The sequence below is a fragment of the Canis aureus genome, chromosome 15 (assembly GCF_053574225.1).
Source record: "Canis aureus isolate CA01 chromosome 15, VMU_Caureus_v.1.0, whole genome shotgun sequence".
Taxonomy (NCBI): Eukaryota; Metazoa; Chordata; class Mammalia; order Carnivora; family Canidae; genus Canis; species Canis aureus.
Window position 1 is genome coordinate 30,054,482 of NC_135625.1, and position 24,108 is coordinate 30,078,589.

The 24,108-nt window shown below is 39.0% G+C and overlaps 1 protein-coding gene across 11 annotated transcripts in view; it reads left to right on the top strand.

Annotated features, from left to right (window-relative positions):
• DLC1 (DLC1 Rho GTPase activating protein) overlaps nucleotides 1-24,108 on the top strand; it is a 495,960-nt gene that overhangs the window by 311,026 nt on the left and 160,826 nt on the right. The window contains exon 1 of one of the 11 annotated variants that reach the window (XM_077848960.1): nucleotides 7,826-7,974. The exons of the other annotated variants lie outside the window; for them this stretch is intronic. Within the exon in view, the coding sequence (XP_077705086.1) occupies nucleotides 7,860-7,974 (115 nt within the window). The 5' untranslated portion in view covers nucleotides 7,826-7,859. Of the gene's footprint in view, nucleotides 1-7,825; nucleotides 7,975-24,108 lie in introns of those variants that run through there. 11 annotated transcript variants of the gene reach the window in all.

The window sequence follows — 24,108 nt, forward strand, 5'->3', positions numbered from 1 at the left end:
GTGTATAAATTTAGGTATACATATTTGTTAAATATATCTCTAAGTATTTCATATTTTTTGATCATGTTGTAAATGAGACTTACTAATTGTTCATTGCTAGTAGGTGGAAATACAATTGATTTTTTTTATATTAACCTTAAATCCTGTTAAATTCACTTTTTATTTCTAGTTAATCTGACTAGAAATTAATCAACTTCATTGATCTTTCCAAAGAATCATCTTTTAATTTCTATTGTTTATTTTCAATTTCAGTTATTTCTACTCTTATCTTTATTTCCTTTCTCCTGCTGGCAGTTCCAGAGCTGCTGTTATTCTAAGACTAATTTAGTCCTCCTAGAAAAGAATAACCCTTCTAGGGATTTCTACCTTAGGCCCCGTATTACGTGAGGTCTCATCATGCTGACTGGTGGAACAGAAACTAATCCCAGCCCTGTGTGAGCTTTAGGATGTTATCTGCTCATTGACTTCCAATATTTTTTCCCCAAGTTTTGGGAAAATTCCTTCCACATCTGTGCAGATCAGTATTCAGTAAAAGCCTGGGGAGACTTCTCTGCAAATTTGCAGAGCTTACAATGTTGCTCTTTTTTCTTTGGCACTCTGACCTGCAAATTCTAGCTGCCTCAGTCTCCATAAACTCTGATGTCTATCACCTCAAGTTATGTTTGATTTTCATCTTTCTACTCTGTGGCCAGAAAATAAGGCAGTAAGCTGCAGCAATGGTAAGCTCATCTTTTCTCTCTCTCTCTCTCTCTCTCTCTTCCAGAAATCACAGTCTGGCATTACCTATTATGCAATTTCTGAAAAACATTGTCTTATATTTTGTGTGTGTGGGGGGGGGGTGGTAGTGGTGGTGGTATACCATCAGGATCACTTCATGGACAAAAACTAATGCAACCTGTAAAATAACTTTTTATGAAAACATTCAAACCTGTTACTACTGGCAGTGTTTTGGGGGATCTTTTAATAAATAACATTTATTAATAATATGGCTGAAAAAGTATAATCAATAGGTTGTATTAACACAGAAAATATATTTGTGTTCCTCTTTGGTCTGATTTCGGAATTATCCCTGAATGCATATGCTTGAATATACCATTAAGTCATTAACCCAAATTGCTTTTGATTTTATTATTAATATAGCATATTATTAGAGGCTATTGATAATTGTTAAGATCCAGAAGATAATCACCATGTGGCATTCTTTATAGAGATGTGGCAGTGAGTTTACATGAAGGTAAAATAAAGCATTTGAATTTTTTTTTTCTTAGAAGGAAGTCTTATAACTCAGAATCAGTAAGAGGTTGATTTTTTTTGCAATGTCAATATAAAGACACATATAAAACTAGTATGAGCTGAAATAAATGCAATTTAAAAGCAATTCAAGTGATGCCTGGGTGACTTAGTGGTTGAGCACCTGCCTTCAGCCTGGGGCATGATCCTGGAGTACTGGGATCGAGTCCCACATCGGGCTCCCTGCATGGAGCCTGATTCTCTCTCTGCCTATGTCTCTGCCTCTCTCTCTGTCTCTCATGAATAAATAAATAAATAAAATCTTTAAAAAATAAAGAAAATAAAAGCAATTCAAGTAATCATAATATACTCTAATTCTTAGTAAGCAGAGAAATTACATTACTGTAATTCTATGTCATAATGTTGGACTCCTTTAATTCATAATACACTGGAATTTTATACTGTGAAGAATAAACAATAGGAGAATAGAATGACAAAAGGAAGAATAAAAGGAATAAAAGAATATGAAGAATACAAGCAAGGAAATGTCCTTGCTAAATATCTTCCTAAAGTTTTAACTGTGTCTAAAATTTATTTTACCAGTAGATATTCTATCCTTTGTTAGACAATATAAATTTTAGATATATTATTTCTTTGTACTTGTATTGGTGATGTATCCTTATTGATTTTGCTATAGAATTAAAAATATTTTAACCTTCTGAAATCATGACACAGAAAAAAATCTGAAATCATTACATTAAAAAAATTCTGAGAGCATCACTACTTCCTCTTCCCATTCTCTAGTACTTTTTCTTTCCTGTCTTTCTTGCCAAAATTACTAGTATAGCCAACTAGAGCCGAGTGGTCAACAAAAAATAGAAAGGAAGTAATTGAGAGAGTAAACCAAAACAAACAAATGAACAACTCCAAGGAAACATATTCGAAGCAACTTGAAAATAGCTTGAGGAAAGTATACAGAGGGACAATTAATTTACTAATAGGTAAGAGTCTATGGGCATACTTTTTAGAAGAGGAAAGAGACCCCTACCCCAGTGGAGCTGTTTAACTTTTTTGTTCCACTTCAGCAGGACAGGTCCCATCCTGTGTGAATCTGTATACTTTACTTCCATCTCTCCTTCCATACCAGAATCAGGGATCTACTCAATCCCCTTTTTAGCAATTGTGAAAATGCTGTCCTAAGATCACAAAGCTATTAAGGGGCAGGACTGAAATAAGGTCTGTCTCTGCCTTAGTCTATTTGGACTGCTTTAACAGAATGCCATAGACTGGGTGACATAAACAGCAGAAATCTTCTTTCCCAGTCTAGAGGCTGTGAAGCCGAAGATCAAGGTGCCAGCAGATGTGGTGTCTGGTGAGGATTTACTTCATGGTTCATAGACACCATCTCCTTGCTGAACCCTCACATGGAGAAGGGGCAAGGACTACCCCAGGTTCTCTTTTATAGGGCACTAATCCCATTCATGATGGCTCACCTCTCATGACCTAATCACCTCCTAAAGGCCCCACCTTCTAATACCATCACATTGGGGATTAGGTTTCAACATGAGTTTGGAGACAAACACATTCAGTATATAGCAGTTTCCTTTCTCACAGGTAAGGTGACTTTTCTCAGCCCAGGTGAAGAAATTTATTTCAGAAAGCATAGTTAGTAATGAGATTCAGTAGTTAAAAATGAAAGAAGGTACTATTGTGTTAGAACGTTTTTCTTTCCTCATATTCACTTCTTGTTTTATTATACCCTTGCCCCTTACACATTTATTCAACAGTATTCCCCCAACAGATTGATTTTACTCTGAAAGATAGTGTATATATTTGATACATATCAGGAGTTGTAGAGAAATAGTTTCTGAACATCTTTGATTGCTAATCCCATTAGCAATCTTTGATTGCTAATCCCATTAGTTTCTGATATATACATTTATTTATAAATACACATACATTTACTTATAAATTTTATCCATAAATCACTGTGCTCTGTATATTAGAAAAAGAGAAAGTTCAAAGAGCTAAGTAAATAGACACAGATTCTAAGATTTTCTTCTTGCCTTCCAAGGCAATCTCCACAAGTGGAGATTGGAGATAACCAATTTGAAGAACTGTGATCTATTGGTCTATCAAGCATTAATAGATATCTAATTGATGGTGCAAACAACCTTACCTTGAACCCTTTGGTTGAAAATACTTAACAATTTATCACAGAGGAGATTCTCAACCAAACTGAATGTAATCCTAAGGGTTCCAATTGTAGGAGCAAATTAACAAAATTGCCACTCGCACCAGAGCAAATGTACTCAAGACGGTCATGTTAAATAAACAAAATTCAAAATGAAAACAGAGATTGGCAGCATGTAACCCATATGCTAGGTGTTATTCATTGGGAAAAATAGAAACCATCTATGTAGTCCTCAGAGTTACCAAACTTTCATACTACAAATTTCGTCATGGGCTTTTGGATACCTAGATACATAATGGAAAACTCCTTTTGTGGAGTTACAGCCCTTTAGGCAGACCTATTATGCCAGGGTAGGCACTGTCATTCACTTAACCTGTTGTGCTGTTGCAGGGGCTAGGTCTCTCACAGGACTTAACCAAATGGGGTTTTAATAGTTTCCTTCCTGTTCCAAAGACCCAGATCTAAGCATGGCATTGACTCTTAATAAACATTTCATTTCCCATCATTAGTCATACTATTTCGAGAGAACCTACTAGCTAGCACTTTGGGTAATCCTAATGTTCTAAGTACTCCAAAGGAAGCTTAAATGAGTTGTATCAGCAAATAAGAGTGGCCATAAGACCACAGGCTTAGAAAAGAAGGAGTCCCTAACATTAGATCAAAGTGTATGGGACCTAGAAACATTATAACATTAAAATTTTTGCTTGCATTAAGAAAATTAAAAACTATAAATTAGACAAAATTAGATAAAAACTATAATACATTATCAAAATGGGATGGTTTTCTTAGATGGACAATATTAGGGACATACTTGCATGAAAGTCTCTACCTTAATACACAAACAAGAGTCCCCCAGGTCAAAGAGCAGCTCCACCAATGGCTGAAACTAGCTTTTTATCACAAGAAAAAGGAACTAAGAAGCAATCAACGCATAATGTTGCTATCCTCATTTCTTTTATAATTCCCAGCAGGATCTTGAAAAAAATCAATAAACTTCTCATATTCCCACTCTCCCCATCTGCCAAATTGAGATAACATTAACTATGATATACAATCCTCACCTCTCAGTCAGAAGAGACTTGGATTATTTGAAATTTGTAGAAATAAAACTTGAGGGATTATTCTATAAATGGTGAATTTTGAAAAGCACTTCTGCGTGGAATATTTCTTCTACTACAGAACAAAAACAAAAAATAAAAATAATTTAAAATTGGCAGTGTATTAGATGGTTTTTACATCATACCAATGATATGTGGCTGAGACTCATTTATAAGGAGTCGAAACATCTTCACAATGAAATTTGATGTAATGAGTTTTTAGAAATGAGGAGTCAAGTTGCCACCCCTACTTTGGAATATGGTTAAATCAATAATTAAAGCCCACCTCGCGGGCAGCCCCGGTGGTGCAGCGGTTTAGCGCTGCCTGGAGCCCAGGATGTGGTCCTGGAGACCAGGGATCAGGTCCCACATCGGGCTCTTTGCATGGAGCCTGCTTCTCCCTCTGCCTGTGTCTCTGCCTCTCTTGCTCTCTGTGTTTCTCATGAATAAATAAATAAATAAATAAATCTTTAAATAAATAAAGCCCACCTTGCTTGAAAATATATAGCTGTGCTCCACTTCTCTGAGGTATAAAAGTTACATTTATGCTGGTAAGTTTCCTTTTGTGTGTGTGTATATATATATATATATATATATACACACACACACACCTCTTAGGAGGTTAGGTCTATGGACTGTTCTATCAAATGGAACCTGTGCTTAGAATAAGTAGGCTTTCACTGCTGAGATGAGCTACAGTGAAATACTAGGAGGATTTTTTTCGAAAGAGCATGTCACAGAGGAGAAGGAGGGTATTTTAGAACACTTTGGAGATCAGACTTGAGTACCCTATTATTAAACAGTATGTGTTGACTAGGCCTTGGTTATCTTGACTCACTGCCCTTCAATTTTCATAGCTGGGATCATATAAAACCCATCTGAGACTCAGGCTTCTTCCACACCATGGGCCCAGTGGCCATTTTATTTGACTAAGATTAAAGAGCTTTGGCCTGTAGCTTAGTATCAGCTGAGCGCACATAAGCCCTAATGGGTCATTATCATCACTGTCATTAATTTATGAGCAATCAAGTTGATCGGGAGGCTAATGAGCTTTGAATACAGACAGCCCTGGGTATGAATCCTAGGTCTGCCATTTACTCTCTGAACGTTCTCACACCTCTTCTTTCTGCCCTCCAGTTTCCTCATCTCTAAAGAGGAAATAATAACACCTCTAAGGGTCTATCTATCTACATGTCATAGGTATTCAACAAATGCTGTTTCCCTTTATTGCTCCCTTTCTTTTCTGTGTTTAGGTATAAAAAGACTTCATGCCATTACAGCCAGTCACTTTGCATGACTCATACAATCAGTTATTGATATTCATGCTGGGAATGGTTTTATGTTGTAAATCTAGACTGGAAATTTAGGTGAGGTTGGTGTTTAAGAGGAGCTAGGAATCCAAGCTACCTTTTCCTTCTTGGTGCTCCTATAACGCTTTGTACACACTTCTATCATAGAACATGTGACACTATTTTGAAATGATTTGTGGTCAGTGGGATTTCTCCTCAAAGACAGAGTCAATGTCTTATTCATCCTCAACTTTTCCACACCTAGCTCAGAGTATATAGTTCACTACTTGTGCTATGGTTACTTCATGCTGTTCCTCTACAAACCAGACCTGCCTTGGTCAACCTGACCAGAAAATGAGTCAACCTGTTTCAAGATGCCCAGACCTCTTTGAAGGAGAAACACATACGTGCACACATGCACATGCACACACAGATACATGCACACACAGACTTTTGGTACTTTGGCAGTCCAATTTTTTGAGTTTTTTTTTTTTTTAATGGAGAGTTTTGCCTCGGAAATGGCTCCCTCGGGCACCGAGGTCTACATACCTCAGTTAGTACTTGTTGCCTCCTGATCTATGACCACCCCAGTGATAAGGCAAAGAAGACAATATTGATCAAGACACACATTTTCAGTTGGAGAGACTCATGAGCTTTAATAATTTGGGAACAACATGATTGAAAACACCTGGGTTACTAATAAGCAGTGCCACTAGTGTTCTAACTTGTGAGCACAATCACGCTATTATAATGATCATCCTTTGTATAATTAAGTTGTCAAAGCTGATGGGAAAGAGGTTGCAAGCTGTAGAAATTTGGAGACTCTGGAGATCAGTGTGGGTTGAAAATGATTTCATGTATAAAAATAATTATGTTAATAATTAGTACTCACATGGTACCTTGCAATTTACAAAGTGCTTTTACAGCATTTTCTAATTTTGCAAAGGTTATGAACTAGCCCTTAGATAGTATGTGATGCCAACAGTAGGCCGCCATGCCAAACCTTGAAAGTTAAAAGATGGCATTTAGGGGATAGTGAGAGGGAAGAGGAGCAATGCTGCACTACAAAGCAGAAAATCAGCCAAATTCATTGGCAAAGAAATAGATTTACTCGGCATTTTAGAAAGTCGAAAACAGATCTTGTAAAAGAAGCAGTTGGCCCATATTTTGATTTCACGGTGCTCGGCAGTTTTATTCTTTGGGGCAGAGTTTTGGGTGTGCAATTATAACGATGACGTTGGCTTCGTTGGAGCTGAAAGATTCCGAAAACCGGGGGACATGTGGACCTTCTTTAGAGGCAAAACCTAGAAATGTTTGATTAAACCACTTAAAGCAGGTAGAAGCGTAGTTAGAAGGGAGACAGGAGGAGGTGACTAATGTTTCCTTTAAAACCCAACATCCATTTCCTAGAGAGAATCCAGACAGATCTGCAGGATGCGCACTGCAGCCCTACCTTCCCTCCCTCCCCCGCAACCAAAGGTTGAACGCTGGAGGTCAGAAACAGCCTCCTCTACAACCGCGAGGCAATAAAACCCCAAGACGAGTGGGTCACATGCAAACGTGGATGCGAATTCACCTCCCTGCCGCCCCTCGCGTCCCGTCCCCCCCTCCCCCGCCCGCGGCTCTGCTTTCCCCCGGGAATGCCAGGTGGAGCTGGATCGCCCGGCCAGGAGGCAGGTAGTAGAGAGGCGGGCGGCCGCGCCTGCACCGAGCCCAGTCGCTGGCGCCCGCGGGGAGCCGCCGCCGCCCCCCTCGAGCCTCGGAGGCCGCCGGAGCGAGCGCGCGAGCGTGCCGCGGGCCCGCCTGCGAGCCCTTCCAGATGGGGCCGCCGCGCGCGCCTGGCCGCGCTCCAGGAGGCCGCCCGCAGTCGGCGCTCCCCGGCCGGGCCGCAGCGCGAGCCGCGGGGCCGGCGTCCTGAGGGCGCACGGCGGTGCGCGCCCTGCCCCGGGCCCGCCGAGGGCGCCCGCAGCCCGAGCCCGAGCCCCAGCCCCAGCCCCAGCCCCAGCCCCAGCCCCAGCCCAGCCCGACGGGGGCCCCGGGGCGCGCGGCATGGCCCGGCCCCCGAGAGCCCCTCTCCGGAGGTCCTTCAGCGACCACATCCGAGACTCCACCGCTAGGGCCCTGGATGCGATTTGGAAAAACACCAGGGACAGAAGGCTGGCAGGTGAGGGGCGAGCGGGGGCGCGAGGGGGGCGTGCGGCACGGCAAGCCATCCAGGGCCCAGCCGCAGGTACCAGCTCCGGTGACTCAGGGGCTCACGGGCTGCAGAAAAGTTCGTCACTGTCACGCCAGTGCTTTCCAGCTTTCCATCTCCCTTCCTCTGCTATTTCACGTCGCTGGGATGGTTGTGGGTTTTTTTTTTTTTTTTTTTCTCTAATGCCTCTCTGGTTTCTGGCCTGCTTATTTCTAGATAAGGTTTTATGGGAGGTGTGTGTGTGTGAGTGTGTGTGTTGTTCTTTTTTTTTTTTTTTTTTTAACCTTGAAAAGAAAAGCAAGGTCCTTTTGAGTGTCAGGAAATCATTGGCGATGAGCAGCTGCAGCGGGAAGCACCGAGCTCTGTAGCCCTGGTGGGGTCCCCCGTGGGGCTGGTGTGGCCCCAGGTGGCCTGGTCTCTGCAGGAGAGCAGCCTGGAAGGTCTGTGTGTCAGTGGAGTAATCTGCGCTGCTGCCCGGGCGAAAGCCTGCTGGTATTTCCTCTGGCAGCCTGGAGCTGCTCTGAGTTCCAAGAGGGTGTCAGGTATGCTGGAGGCAGGCGTTTGAAATATAATAAAACATAAATACAGTGGTGCAATTCAGATGTGCTAGGGCTCGTGTGACATTGCAACCAAATGGCAGATGGTGTTTCAAGGGGGACACTAAAGAAACAAGGACTTCTGCTTTGGTCCTGGTATTAAGAGTATGAATTGATAGAAAAAGCAGCTAGCAATAAAATAATCTCTCTGAATTCTAGAAACGTATCCTACTCCCGTTTCATGGCTCCTCCTTGTTGGCTCTGCAAGTCCCTGTATTTATGTCATCTACGTGAATCGGTCAGAGATGATATTTTCTTAACCTTTTTGGTTAATCCAGTAGTTTTTCATACTCGCTGTGAAGTTCTGAATTGTTAAAAATATTACACGTGGCCTCCAAGTGTCAACAGATTTCTGTGCTGTATGTTCTTGATAAAAGGTCCTTTGACTTTCACATCACAGTCCTGACGTGACTTGAAGAGAAATTTAAGGGTTGTGATTGTGATAACCGATTATGAAGATAACATGCTAGTTATATTCGCTTGTGAGGCTGTAAGCTTGTCCTTAATGCTCATGAAAATCTTTCTGTTTGTTAAACTAAACAATATTGCCCAATACAGGGCAGGGTAAACAATGTCAAGTCTAATCATAAAGTAGGGGAGACAGGGCAAGATATTTTAAACTTAGCCATTTTATTATGGTTTCAAAATAAATATGATACCTTAAAGAAATCCAACTTTCTGATAAGTTTTTTTTTAAGCTGTATTATCTAGTGATAACAGTTTGCAATTGGCCAGAGGAAGTTTAAGAAATAAGATATAGGACTATAAAATCTACAACTATAACTGGTTGGCTCTTTAAAAAAAAAAAAAAGTAGATCTTTCATTGCTGTCTTCTTTGACAGATCCATTGTCACAAGTGGAAAGGTTCCACAAATAACATCTTATTAAAGACAACACAAAAATATCTTGTGGTTTGGTGTTTCAACTCAAGAGTAAGACTAAATCAAACACTCCTGCCTCCCAAGGTTCCTCTTATATTTTCATAAAGGATGAGATTTTGATAGCTGTTGACCTCCTAGAATAAGGATATTATCCCTGGAAAGTCACTTCCTCCGTCTTGTCATTTGTCTGCATGTGTGTATGTATCTATACACACACACACACACACACACACATCCATACATAGAGTGTATATGGGCTCAAAAATGTAGCAGCAAATGAAAAACACTTAAAAGTAGTTACTTTTTATGTATGATGAAAATTAAACATTTCCACAGCTCTAACAGCAAATAGAAATTTACCTGCTCCAGGTCTGCTGAAGAAAGAAATTCTTTATATTGCCCAGCTTTCCTAAGATGAATATGACCTATTAGGTAATTCACACAGTAGAGAATCCAGGTACTATACTTGAAAAGAAAGAATTTTGGCTTCTACAACTGACTGATTACTGCGGAATTGGACCCTTTTCATGCCTCCCCTGTGCTTGGCACATGGCTCATAGCTCAATCAGTGTTTGTCAGATGGAGACCAATTTGGTGCACATCCAGAGCTCAAGAGCACTTACTTTTCTCCTTCCCCACAAACTTCTCTGTACTCGAACTTCCTCCTGACCAAAGGCTAACTAAAAGCTGTGAATTATCCACAAAAAGTCACTTCTCTAAACATCAGATATAATCTTTGTTATACATCGTACCCCTTTGCCCTCTGTTGCAGATTGGAGGGCAGTAGAAAGTCCAAATCTCCTGCTTCACTTGATGTTGTGAAATTAATGAAGTGACAGATAAATAAGTGTTTTGAAGCCTCTGAGGAAATACTTCTTTTTAATAGTACCTGAAATGGTATTTTCATGATGACCATTACTTTGATGACTTTCATCAAATCTCTCAAAAACTAACTTGAGATTGCAGTTTCTTCCAGAGGTTTAACATGTTTGGCCATGGGCCAAAGTTTTAGGTTTCCTTGTTGGGTATTTTCTCTCTCAATCAATCAATTTCACTGGCTCTCCGTGTGTGTATGTGTGTGTGTGTGTGTGTGTGTGTGTGTATCCCTCTGTGTCTCTCCCACACATGCAAATACACACACTCTCCATAACGCAACTGTCCCTAGTTCTTCTACCCCAAATGATGTCATGTATGAAAACCATCACTTATATTTCCTTACCTTAAAATCCCTTACATATAAAACAAGGAGTCTGCCTATTATTTTCAAGGATCCCTATCCTTATGTAAACAAAATACAGAATTGCTGCTAGGAAAAGACCTTCAAGCTGTAAGGAGTGATGGAACAGACTGTCTTAATTGTATCCTCCTTTACATGGAATTGCCTTTCTCTGTCCAACCACAACCCACAGGGTTTCCTTTACTCCTTTTCTCTCTCTCTCTGACCATTATTCCCAAACCCATAGGTACACAGTCTCTCTCCTAAAAGCAGGAGATGGGGCCTCATCTTCTGGTGACTCAGCTGGCTAAGCATCTGACTCTTGGTTTTGGCTCAGGTCATGATCTCAAGGTCTTGGGAGTGAGCCCTATGTTGGGCTCTGTGCTCAGCAGGGAGTCTGCTTGAGATTCTCTCCCTCCCTCTTCCTCTGCTCTTCCCCCCAAAAAATAAAAATAAAATAAATCTTAAAAAAATAAAAGCAGAGAATGGCATCTAGTTTTCAGGAAATTACAACTTTGAGGTTAACAGTGGGTGATGGAAAAGGTAGATAGCCCTACTCTGGACGAATTGTCCATCCATCATGAACCTCTTCCTTGCCCCTCACAGCTCCTCTCCTCCCTCCTCCCTCCCCTTGGGTACACAACTCCTAGGCTTTGGGGTGTATTTCAGTCGTGAAAACCTGTTACCATTATAATACTCTTAAATAGGGCTTCTTAGCCTTTTTTGTGCTAATGGATCTTTTTAGCATTCTGGTGAAGCCTGCAGATCATTTTTCAGAATAATATTTTGTGATGTATAAATAAAATACATAGAATTATGAAGGAAATCAATTATAGTGCAATATAGTTATCAAGGTATTCCAAACACAAAATTGTGGTATAGTAATAGAAAATGAATGAGATTACATAATAGACTCTGATGTTTAAAATATAGGGAAATAAATATAAGTTAAATATTTTGTAAAGATACTAGTGTACAGATGGTTATTGTTAGCTAGAATAAGAGCATTAAACTCTACAATAGTCTTTGATTCATCTCCTTGTCACTAACCATTATAGATAGAACACTGGGGAGCAGCATCCATATCTAGGTCAGCAATGTGCAAACTTTCAACTTTACTGTTCGGTGGCTGAATGGGGCCAGCAGTGACGTCATGTGAACATCTGTGGATGTCCATTGCACAAAACCCACAATCACGTGTGATCTGGAGCAAGTTTGTTAACCACCAAAACTGTGGAGTAGGAATGAGTATAAATGATATTTTGTGATATTTTCATCAACTGTGTCTGATATGTGAAAGTCTGGTTTCTGTTGGTGACAAGTCACAGGGACAGCTAATACCATTGTGCATGAGATGAGGGGAGTTGACAGTTTGTCCACATTCATAATTTAAAGAAATGGTAAATTCCAATTAGAGTTTCATGCAAATAAAATATGAAATTTGTCTTCATCCAAGTTCCTAGGCACTCTGAATTCTACTTGTAGACCCTAGATTCAGAATCCCTGCAGCGGTTTAGCACCACCTGCAGCCCAGGGTATGATCCTAGAGACCCGGGATCGAGTCCCACGTCAGGCTCCCTGCATGGAGCCTGCTTCTCCCTCTGCCTGTGTCTCTGCCTCTCTCTCTCTCTCTCTGTATCTCTCTCTCTCTGTCTCTCATGAATAAATAGATAAAATCTTAAAAAAAAAAAAAAGAAAAGAATCCTTGCTTTATCCGTATTGTAACTTCCAAGTACTTCTAGTTAGACATTCTCATAGACTGGGATGTTGGGCTCTCCTATGTGAGATGGCTGGAATACATTGATGTATGTCCAACAAAGCTCTGCAATCAAGTTTGGACTGATGTGCCAATAAGACTTCCGCTAAGGAAAAATAAGAGACACTAACATTCAGACTGGAGAGAGAGAGGCTAAAAGAAAGACAAAACTCCCAACTACACACATGTACAATAGCTTTCACCAGTTTGCAAAGTGGAATAGATAAATAAACCAAAAAAGAAATTAAATATCAGCCTTTATTTAATGGCATCCAATAAGGTAAGAACAGCTTATACAGCGTAAGCCACATTGGTTGTTTAAAAAGTGTTCAATCTAGTCTGTAAGAGAAATATGACATGTGAGGGAATAAAAATGTAAAAGCCTCAGCCTGTTGTGGGGCATGTGTCACTACTTCCAAGGCTAAACATTTTAAACAAGGAAGAAAACTGAATTGTCTATGAAGAAGGTGGGAAAATTTAGACAAATCTCAATCCAAGTGAGATTCAATGGACATAGAATAAATTCAGGTATCTACACTAGGTTGGATCCCATGGGGTATTCTGTTGAGTGTTCAGTATCTTGTCTTTTGTGAAATAAAGTTTTACATTTCAGCTGACCAGGTCTCCAATTCACCAACAAAACGAATGTTTGACATGCTCTGTAGTACTTTGGCTCTCAATTCAATGGGGCATCAGGAATTCTGGCCCACTTCCCATGATGAGAAACCACAAACACTGACTTCTGTGAACTGTCTTCTGCTCATTGGTTCACAGTGAAAAGCAAGTAAGGGCATATATAATGCCTTTTAACCAAGAATGATGTATGCCTCAAAGTATGCAGGCTCCTCCAGTAAACAAAGACTTCCCTGGGTGTATGCAATACTATGTAACATTTTAAAGGGTCTGAGAGACCACCATTAACGTGCTTCATGAGACCCTGTCACATTTCTGGAGGGTAGATGTAGCATGTATCTCTTAAAATAGATATTACTCTTTCAATAAAAGAGAAGTGTGTTGATGTCGAGGTCAGCTTTGATGAGAGAAAACATAATATATTGGCTAGGAGAGCTGACTATGACATCAGACTTCCGGGTTGGCTCTTGCACTGGATAGCTTTGGGCAAGTCAGTCTGTTTCTTACCAATATAAAGAGGATGAACATAGATAGTACTTATGTCATAAAATTGTTTCAAAGTTTAAATGAGTAGAGTACTTAGAAGAGTCAGTGGCATATAGTTAAGTACTTCATCAGTTTGGTTATTATAACGCTTCTTTTCTTTTCCCTGTGCCCTAAATCCATAGAAGCTTCACCCTACTAGCATGATACCGCTATAATTTGTCTAAGTCTATTGGGCGAAAATAGTTCAACCAATCCAAAAATAGAAAATAAAAGATAAAATATCAATGCCAAATGGAATTTATTTCCGTACCTCTGGAAGGAAAAAAAAAGAAAAAAAAGAAAAGAAAAAATCTAATGAAGGTGACTTCTGTGAAGACCTTGTTGAATTCCAAAATGAGATGACTGGTGAAAATAACTGTTTTTACACATCGGTGAAGAAATCAGCCCTTGCATGTGACTTTGTCAAACTGCATATACAATATCTGAACATCTCCCCAAGCGAGTTGGAACCTGCTTTGAAAATTGCTATATAGATGGAGCCAAACATGGAAAAGATCAACACAAGCAGGCTGGGGTTTCAAGCACGTGGCGCAGCTGTGGTATGGGAAAAAAGTATGCTAAATGTCAGGGCTGCCACTTGAAAGGGATATTTGGCCACCTCCCTTTCTGGAGCAAAACTTCTACGACTTTCTTCATTTAAAATAGTATGTGTAAAGCATCTGCAAATTTTGCCAAAGGTCCGTATAATTATAATAACAAAACGTGTCCAAGGTCAAAGGCATGGTAGAAGGGATCTATTAATTAGTCACAGGTATGCTTAAGGATCTGAAGCTAAATAATAAAGTCAAAACTTGACCTAAAGGAATACTCTACTGCAAGTTCTCTATTTAAGAGGAATTAATTAAGGTATAGATTGAAGTTACACTTGTTATTGTATATGTTCTCCAATTTCTGATTATAGTCACTTTCTTTTAATAATAATTTATCATTCTTGTTTATTGAGGTATAGCTGACACACATTGTTTCATTAGTGTCAGGTGTATAATATAGCAATTCAGTAGCCCTATGTGTTAAGCTGTGCACAAGTGTGGCTACTGTCTGTCCCCATACAATGCTGTTATAGTACCATTGACTATACTCTCTATGCTGTACCTTTTCTCCCCATGACTTATTTATTCCATAACTGGAAGCTCCCCTTCACCTATTTTGCCCATCCCTGTGCCCCTGCCCCTCTGGCAGCCATCAGATTGTTCTCAGTATTTATGGGTCTATTTCTGTTTTTTATTTGTTTATTCATTTGTTTTGTTTTTTTAGATTCCATATATAAAAGAAATCATATAGTATTTGTCTTTCTTTGACTTATTTCAATTAGCATAATACCATCCATATTCATATTTTCTCAGTTGGCAAGATCTTATCCTTTTTTATGGCTAAGTAATATTTCATTATAGATATAATAAATATCACTTTATAATATATATATATATATATATATATTTGCCACTTTTCTTTATCCATTTATATATGACTGGACACTTGGGTTACTCCCATATCTTAGCTATTGTAAATAATGCTGCAGTAAACATAGAGGATCATTTGTCTTTTCAAATTAGTGTTTTAATTTTCTTCGGATAAATAGCAATGTAATTACTGGATAAATACCAGTGTAGTTACTGGATCATATGGTATTTCTACATTTAATTTTTGAGGACTCTCCATACTGTTTTCTATAGTGGCTGCACAGATTTACATTCCCACCAATAATGCATGAAAGTTCTCTTTTCTCCACATTCTCACCAAATATATTTCTTGTCTTTTTGATACCAGCCATTCTAACAGGTGTGAGGTGATATCTCATTGTGGCTTTGAATTGCATTTCCCTGGTGATTAGTGATGTTGAACATCTTTTCACGTACCTGTTGGCCTTCTCTGTGTCTTCTGTAAAATCTGTCATTCTTGAAGGAAGAGGGTATACCATCCAGAAGGTTCATGCTGGAATTGTTTGTGAGTGATAGTGATGATGAGTTTGCACTTTTCCTTCTGTGCTCTTTCCTTATTGCTTGTGAACAACTTGTGATACTTTTGAAGAATTTGCTTGGAATTATTGATGAAGACTTAACTAAAGTTAACTGAAGACCAAAGTGATCTATCCCCTTAATCATTAAATTCATGACTGTAGTGCTACTATTGCACTTATCAGGCACAGCTAAAGATTGAGCACAGAATATGAACTAAATGTGGCACTTGGCAGTAGGTGGTCATTACCATTTGGATGCATTCTTTATGACAAATACTATAATGACAGTAATTAAGTTGTCATTTGAGTGCCTACTAAGTGCCAAAACCTAGGCTGAGAGCTCTAAAGAATTTTCTCGTTTAATCTTTAAAATAATCCTGTGAGGTATACACCACTATTTTTATTCCCATTTACATATTTTTGGTAATACCTTAAAAACCTATTAGTGAGTATCCATGGACAAAAATGCAAATCTGTCAGTCATTATTAATTAACCTCACAAAGATTTATCGAAAGCCTATTGTATGCAAAACAGTGTGCTAGATAATGGTTAACAAACAAGGAAGACGCAGTCCTTGCCTGCCAGCCATGAATATCACACCTGAATTCTACCTTGGAACTCGAGAGAGGACCTACATGGTAAAGTGAACTCCATCATAGTAAGAAAGAAATACACAGTGTCTCTTGGACACTGAGGGATGTTTAAAACTCATCAGTGGTTTGTTCTTCAAACCAGTGATTGTTAGGGAGAAGACACCCTTGTTAGGGACAGTATCAGAAAGAGCATATGTACTTTTAAAAATATACTCAGTTTATTGTTTTCATAGCACAAAACGCTGAAAATAGAGAAGGAATACATGAGTGAGAGGGATGGGATGTGAGTACCAAGGTTGAGAACCACTGGTTTAAGCTCCTCTACCAGTCCCAATGGGTCCAGCTCTCTTCATGAGCAGAAAATAAGTTGTACACGTAAGAAATCGGACCATCAGGGTGCCCTTGAGGGGGAGAGCCTCTCTGCAAAGAAGGAACAGACAGGTTAGTACATCTTCCCTCAGGAACTGGCCATTCTCCTCTCCATAGGACAAAGACTCATTACTTCCAAAGTGCCATGGAGTCATATATTTAGTCATTTTTTAAAGATGCAATGTTGACCTTTTTCCAAAGTTTGAGTAACCTAAAGCCTAAAATACATCACTGGCTAAAATAAGGTGCTCTTGATGGATTCAGAAATTAAAATTAACTAAAATTGGAAGTTGTGCTTTAAGTATCTCAATTTGTGGAGGAAATTACTCTCAGATTTCAAAATACATGGGCTATAGAACTGAAATAGATAGTCTAAGTCTTTTGTGATGCCACAGAATTTCTTATGGAACCAAACTGGAAGTCAGGACATCTTTTCTTTCCATCATAATTTTAAGAGACAGTCATATTGCATTTTTAAAGGAAAAAAATAATGATGGGTGAGTTAAATGAAAATATGACTTATTGGGCAGCCTGGGTGGCTGTGGTTTAGTGCCGCCTTTAGCCCAGGGCGTGATCCTGGAGACCCAGGATCGAGTCCCATGTCAGGTTCCCTGTATGAGGCCTGCTTCTCCCTCTGCCTGTGTCTCTGCTTCTCTCTCTCTCTCTCTGTGTTTGTGTGTGTGTCTCATGAATAAATAAATAAATAAAATCTTTCAAAAAAAGAAAATATGGGATGCCTGGGTGGCTCAGTAGTTGAGTGTCTGCCTTCAGCCCAGGGCCTGATCCTGGAGACCCGTGATCGAGTCCCAGCTTCTCCCTCTGCCTGTGTCTCTGCCTCTCTGTGTGTGTGTGTCTCTCATGAATAAATAAATAAATAAAATCTTTAAAAAAATATATGACAATATATTATTAATTGTTTACCAGTAACCAAAATTATGTCACACTGAGAAGAAAAATAGTTGAGGTGATAAAATTCAAGGATTAAGTATATATCATAGGGAACTCCATATATAAGATGATCTTTAAAAATTCTAGTCTATTTTGATGACACTCTAGAATGCTTTCAGTAGTTTGAAAATTAATTATCTATTCAATGGAGAGATTAATGAAATCGATGAAAACATTACCAAAAAAGGTATGAATTTGCATTAATGATGCTTCCAACTCTTCATATTTTTAATTAAAGCATATTTTGAATATTGACAATATGTTCATGTACCTTGGCCTTATTTTCTCTTAGGAGTGATTTCACTAGTAATTCCAAAGAATCTCGTTAATTTTGGCTTCTTGGTGTGGCCAGGTAGAGAGACTGAGGATGAAAGAAAGCAGGAAAGGTTTTCAGAATGAATGTTTCACCTTCAACTAAGGGGCTTAGAAACAGAAAGTATGGGACATGGCCCAGACACTGAGCAGTCAAGAAGGCAGACAAAACATCCATCCAGTGATGCAAAAAGTAACAAAGAGGGGCTTTGTACTGAATGGGCATAATCTTTTATTAACTCCAAATTAGCTAATACTGATTGTGCCCTCACTATGTGAAAGACAGAATGCTAGGTGGTAGAAAAGACACAAAGACAAAAACTCTCTGGACTTTTTTTTTAAGATTACTTATTTATTTGACAGAGAAGGAGAGAGAGCATGGGCATGCAAGCAGAGGGAATAGCAGAGGGAGAAGCAGGCTTTCCACTAAGCAGGGAGCCTGATGTGGGGCTCGATCCTAGAACCCTGGGATCAGGACCTGAGCTGAAGGCAGATACCTAACCTACTGAGCCACTAGTTTAGAGTCTATTTGGCAGGAAAAGTGACCTACAGAAAAACAGGTATCTAAAACCTAATTTGACAGGTATCATAGGGTACTTGCTGAGCCAATCAATACTCCCCCCTTCTCCTCTCTGCAACATGAATTTGCCTCTGATCCAAGTGCTGTATAATGAAAGGATATCCACACTATTTTATTAGCACTCGCTTTTCTGCATTTTGTCAGTCGTGTTCATTTGTACTTCAATGAGCATTATTTTTAGTGAAAGTTTCCCTGACACAGCTAACTTTTATTTTTATTTTTTTAAGATTTTATTTATTTATTCATGAGAGAAAGAGAGAGGCAGAGACACAGGCAGAGAGAGGAGCAGGCTCCATGCTGAGGGCCCGATGTGGGACTCGATCCTGGGTCTCCAGGATCAGGCCCTGGGCTAAAGGCTATGCTAAACTGCTGAGCCACCCGGGCTGCCCTGACACAGTTAACTTTTAAAGTCATAATTATCACTTTTCCACTATTGCTCATGGAAATGAAAGCACTTGAATCATTGCAGCAAAGAGCCTCTATGCCACTATGAGGATATGACTGTGAAGATGTGTGTGTGTGCGCGCGTGCATGCACCAGGAAGGTGGTATGAAGGCAAATACACATATTTCAGATTAAAATTGTTTTGCATAGTAGCACTCATACGTTCAGCCAGGTAAGTTATTTGGATGTTCCTCAATGTTTAAGAAATTCTTGTACTAGTAGCTGGACTGATTCACCTGGCTGCTCCCTCCACTGAGTAAAAATTAAAACAAAACAAAAGAAAACAAAAAAATAAAGGACTCCACTATGATTTTACTCCATACTTACTTACCTTAGGAATCAGTAAGGTTTGCCTTCTTTGAGACAGTCATTGACCTATATCTTGTATTTAGTACAGCTTAAGAGTGTTCGAAATCAGAAGTTCAGTAAGGACTTGCAAGTGGCAGCCAGGAAGCGGAGAGTGAGAAGAAGACATTTTTATGATTTGCCAGGACTCTGACTCTGACTCTTGATCATTTGACAGTAAAAAATGTTAGTGTTGAATTTGATGTCGTGACAGAGGTGTCAGTTCTGATTCTCCATAGCAGGAATCTCCAGTCACTATTTCAGTCAAGAACTGAGACACTCTCAATAAAAACTAATGAATGACTTCTAGACAAAACCACCAAGACATAGTAAAAAAAAAAACAAAAAAACAAAAAAACATGGCAGCTTATTGCTTGGCAAAATCTTGTTTGGTGATCTCTAAACAACCTGACACTATATATCACATTTCTCTCTCTTCTTTCTCTGTTTTTAGGATATTTACTTGTATGAGCATATCTAGGCAATTTCACACACACACACACACACACACACACACACACACCCCTCAGGAAGCCATCATTTCAAGGAACTCCTCCATAAAAAAATTGAGGATTCCTGATTTACAGGATGCTGATGTAAAAGTCACAAGGTAGCATCTGGTTGTTGACAACTTGGGGTGGAGGTAGGAGTACAGCACATTTAATGATGTCTAGACTTTGTTTTATTTTGTAGATTTTTTGTGACATAGTTAGCTTTTTTTGCCGACAACTCTCAAATCACTGACTCAGCATTCAGTGTGGTTCTGTTTATCATGATCCATCATCTCTAATCTGGTTTTGAATAGCAGGATGTTGTAGGTCCAGATTGAAGTGTGACCTCTGAATGTTTTCCAGTCATGCTTGATTACTATATCCTAGAGGTCTAGACAGTGTTATTGGTTTCTCACCAACATAAACATCTGGCAGAAAAAAAAAAAAACTAAACTAGATGAGTAAGAACATTCCTAATCTACCTTACAATATGCTGTATTTAAAATAAAACTTTTTAAAATGAAGCCCATCTCAGGTTGAAAAGGATGTCATCAAAACATTTTTTCAATTCTGATAAGACAGTCTTTGTACTATAATTTTTCACTGATGAAAACAAGTTTGAACATGTAATTTCAGGCTGCAGTAGAAACATCTTTCCTTTGTGCTATTACAAGAAGCTAGAATTTCATTTAGTGAATTCCAGCCAAATGAAATTAATGCATGCATGTTGCCTCATGTGTAGCTCACGGATGGACCGATGAGGTGACAAACCAGTGGGGACAGGAAAGAGAGATGATAGGACCAAACCCACAGCAATGTGGATATGGGTAGAATATAGGTCTTCTCAAGTTTTATTCTACATGGGTTGATTGCCATATTCTAAGAGTTATTATTTATATTAAAACTATGCAGAGGGATTTTTTTGGAAAAAATATTTATTTATTAGAGAGAGAGCAGGGGTGGGACAGAAGGAGAGAATCTCAAGCAGACTCCCTGCTAAGCATGGAGCCCCACATGGGGCTTGATCTCATGACCCATGAGATCATGGCCTGAGCCAAAACCAAGAGTCAGATGCTCAACTGACTGAGCCACCCAGGCTCCCCTGCAGAGGGCTTTTTTAAGAGCCAGAATCGACCAAAGTACTATGCCACTGAGTCACAGGGGGAAACTGAGGCCCTTCTTCTATGTTGAGGCCTCAGACAACATCCAGACCATCACCAACAAAACATGCCTGCAGCCATGAGCACCAGGTTGGAGAATGTTGAAGGATGCCAAGGCAACCCAAAGTACCTCACTCTTGTCTTTTGTATGCAGATGAAATACAGTAATACTGTGAGAATAACACTGGGAATTTTATACTTAGGATATTGTAAATTTGTGAGATGTCACCAATTCCAATCTATATGCAACACTTTGTGCAGCCTCTTTATTTCTGGCTTTTTGGTTTTGGTTTTGGTAGGGTATAAAGGGAAGATAGAGAAACAGTGTCTTTAGTCCTTCAGTGATCACTTTTATACATTGATGACTTAGAACCCAGAACTGTGTTTCCAGCCAAAGTTCTTTGGCAAGCATAATCATTGCACAACTGAAGATAAACATAGAGGGTAAACTTCAGAACAATTATTTCAAAATGGTGCCTGAAAATCTATTGTAAATGCCTTTTGCACCATTTAAAACAATAACAACAATCTGTGACCGGCCCCTCTGTATATACCCCGAGGATTAGCCGGCATGTCAGAGCCAAGTTTAGAGTCTGGGAAAGGGGCAAATAAACGTTTAATTTTTTAAAAAAAGGAAAAAAAGGAAAGGAAAAAGGAAAGCATTAGTCGGGGAAGGGCATTACCAGGGAGGTGAGGGCAAACCGCCGCCTGTTGATATTCCCCTCTTGGAGACAAGGACAATTGAATCCCAGCCACATACCCACTTTCTCAGCTACCGCCACACACATTCCAAGCTCCCATTCTTGTGAAGCCAGTTCACAGAAAGTGTTTTTATTTCTGTGACCCTGCACATGACTCCCACTTTGCTGTGTAAAGTTTCCCCGAGTGAAACTTTGTGGCCTTATGTGATTAATCCCTACCACCGACCCACACATACCCCCAACTCTCAAACTTCTTTATGATTATCTGCTCTTTTTCTTTACCCATTTTGTACTTAAGTGAGATACTGAGCTTAATAAGCTCACAATGCATAATTTGTCCTTGTGTGTGCATGCTTTCTTTTCCTTGTTCCGTATTCTGACTTATAATATTTTTAACTGATTAACAAAAGACCATAACTTGAGCGGTCCACTCGTCTCTACGTAAAAGTGGATGTTTTCAAGTCACAATAACTTATGTAATGTCTCTGTTTTTATATGGAGTCTTGCAAAATAATGTTTGACAACTTTTATTAGGATAGCAAGAAACTGACCCCAATACTTTGTACCAGTTGAATTCTAAGGGTCAAAAGCCAAGTGCTTTTAATAACTTTTGAAGAGCAGGTAATCCTTGCTCCCTTTGAAGACTGAACCATGTACTAATTGCTTTTGTAAAATGAAGGTGATGTTGCTCTAGCTAATGGTCCATGCGGTCATACCCTGGGAAATTTGATCCCAGTATCTCGGATGGCTTAAGTTGCTGTTTCCATAACATATTCATTGTTTTTTTTTTTTTTTTTAATTCAGTACAGTTTGGGTAACATTTGAAATTGGTCCCTTTGCTTTCCAAAAATCTTTTCTCTAAAATTATCTTTAGATATGTTATCAATTAACTAACAGCAATATTACCCTCACTAAATATTTTAGACATACAAGAAAACTCTGTATCAAGCACTAATTTAAGTAATAAAACATTAAAATTACTGTTTAAGAGTTAAAATGTAAAATTACAGGGTGTCCCTCCTGGATAATATTTTCCTCCTTCTTTCTCCCAACTGCCCCCTGAAATTCTCCAATCTTGAACTTGGTGTTGAATCATTCTCCTACTAGTTTTATACTCTTACTACATAGTAACCTAAGAAAATAATAATTACTGTTTTGCACATTTCAAAGACACCATACTGCAGGTATCTTTCTGCAATTCATTTTGCTCAGAATTCTATTTTTGAGATTTATTCATATTGAAACATAAAGATCATTTATTCCTACTCCTGTTCTGTAAATACACTATTACTTACTTATTCATTCTCCTGTTAGGAGACATTTAGATTGTTTCCAATTATGTGCTGTTACAATCACTTGTTATTAGTAATACTATTGTTCATACCTCCATATACATATGTGTAGAAGTTTCTCCATGGAAGAGTAATTCATCTAAGGAGGAAACTTCATAGTCTAAGATACGCACATCTTATATGGCCAAAGTGTTCAACATGTATTACACACTAGGCAATGATATATATAATACCCAATACAGAAGGGAATTTTTCAAATATTATAAAAAAATCATAGAATATTTACTTTGAAAAACATGAAAATGTAAATAGTATAGGTAAGATAGTAATAGTTAAATTTATATATATAGATACATGTGAATATGCATATATACAGATATAAACATACATGTATATCATATATAGCAGCGTATCATGGAAAGTTTTTAAATTTTAATTGAATTAAGCAAAGAATAGATGAGCAAAGTTTGGAATAAAGATTGTAAATAATAGGGATCCCTGGGTGGCGCAGCGGTTTGGCGCCTGCCTTTGGCCCAGGGTGTGATCCTGGAGACCCGGGATCGAATCCCACGTCAGTCTCCCGGTGCATGGAGCCTGCTTCTCCCTCTGCCTGTCTCTGCCTCTCTCTCTCTCTCTGTATGACTATCATAAATTAAAAAAAAAAAAAGATTGTAAATAATAAATAATGTTTCAGTTTAGCGTGTTTTTATATGTAGGTCAAGCTAAAATGTAACTTAGTATCTGTTTAAAGGTGATAATAACTAATATATGATATATATGTATATATTGGATATTATCCAGCCATAAAAATGAATGAAACCATGCCTACAGAGAAACTGATGGCTACCAGAGGGGAGAGGGGTGGGGGGATGGATGAAATAGGTGATGGGGATTAAGGGAGGCACTTGTCATCATGAGCACTGAGTGGCCTATGGAAGTGTTGAATCACTAAACTGTACACCTGAAACTAATATAACACTATATGTTAACTACACTGGAATTAAATGTTTTAACAGGGCAGCCCTGGTGGGTCAGCAGTTTAGCACCGCCTTCGGCCCAGGGCAGAATCCGGGAGACCAGGGATCGAATCCCACGTGGGGTTCCCTGCATGGAGCCTGCTTCTCCCTCTGCTTACATCTCTGTTTCTGTCTCTGTCTCTCTCTGTTCTCTTGTGAATAAATAAATAAAATCTTTAAAAAATGTTTTAACAGTGATAATAAACAGTAAGTTCATTTATGCCATTTTGACCCTGTATTTGGGTACAAATGCAGCTGAGGTAGGTG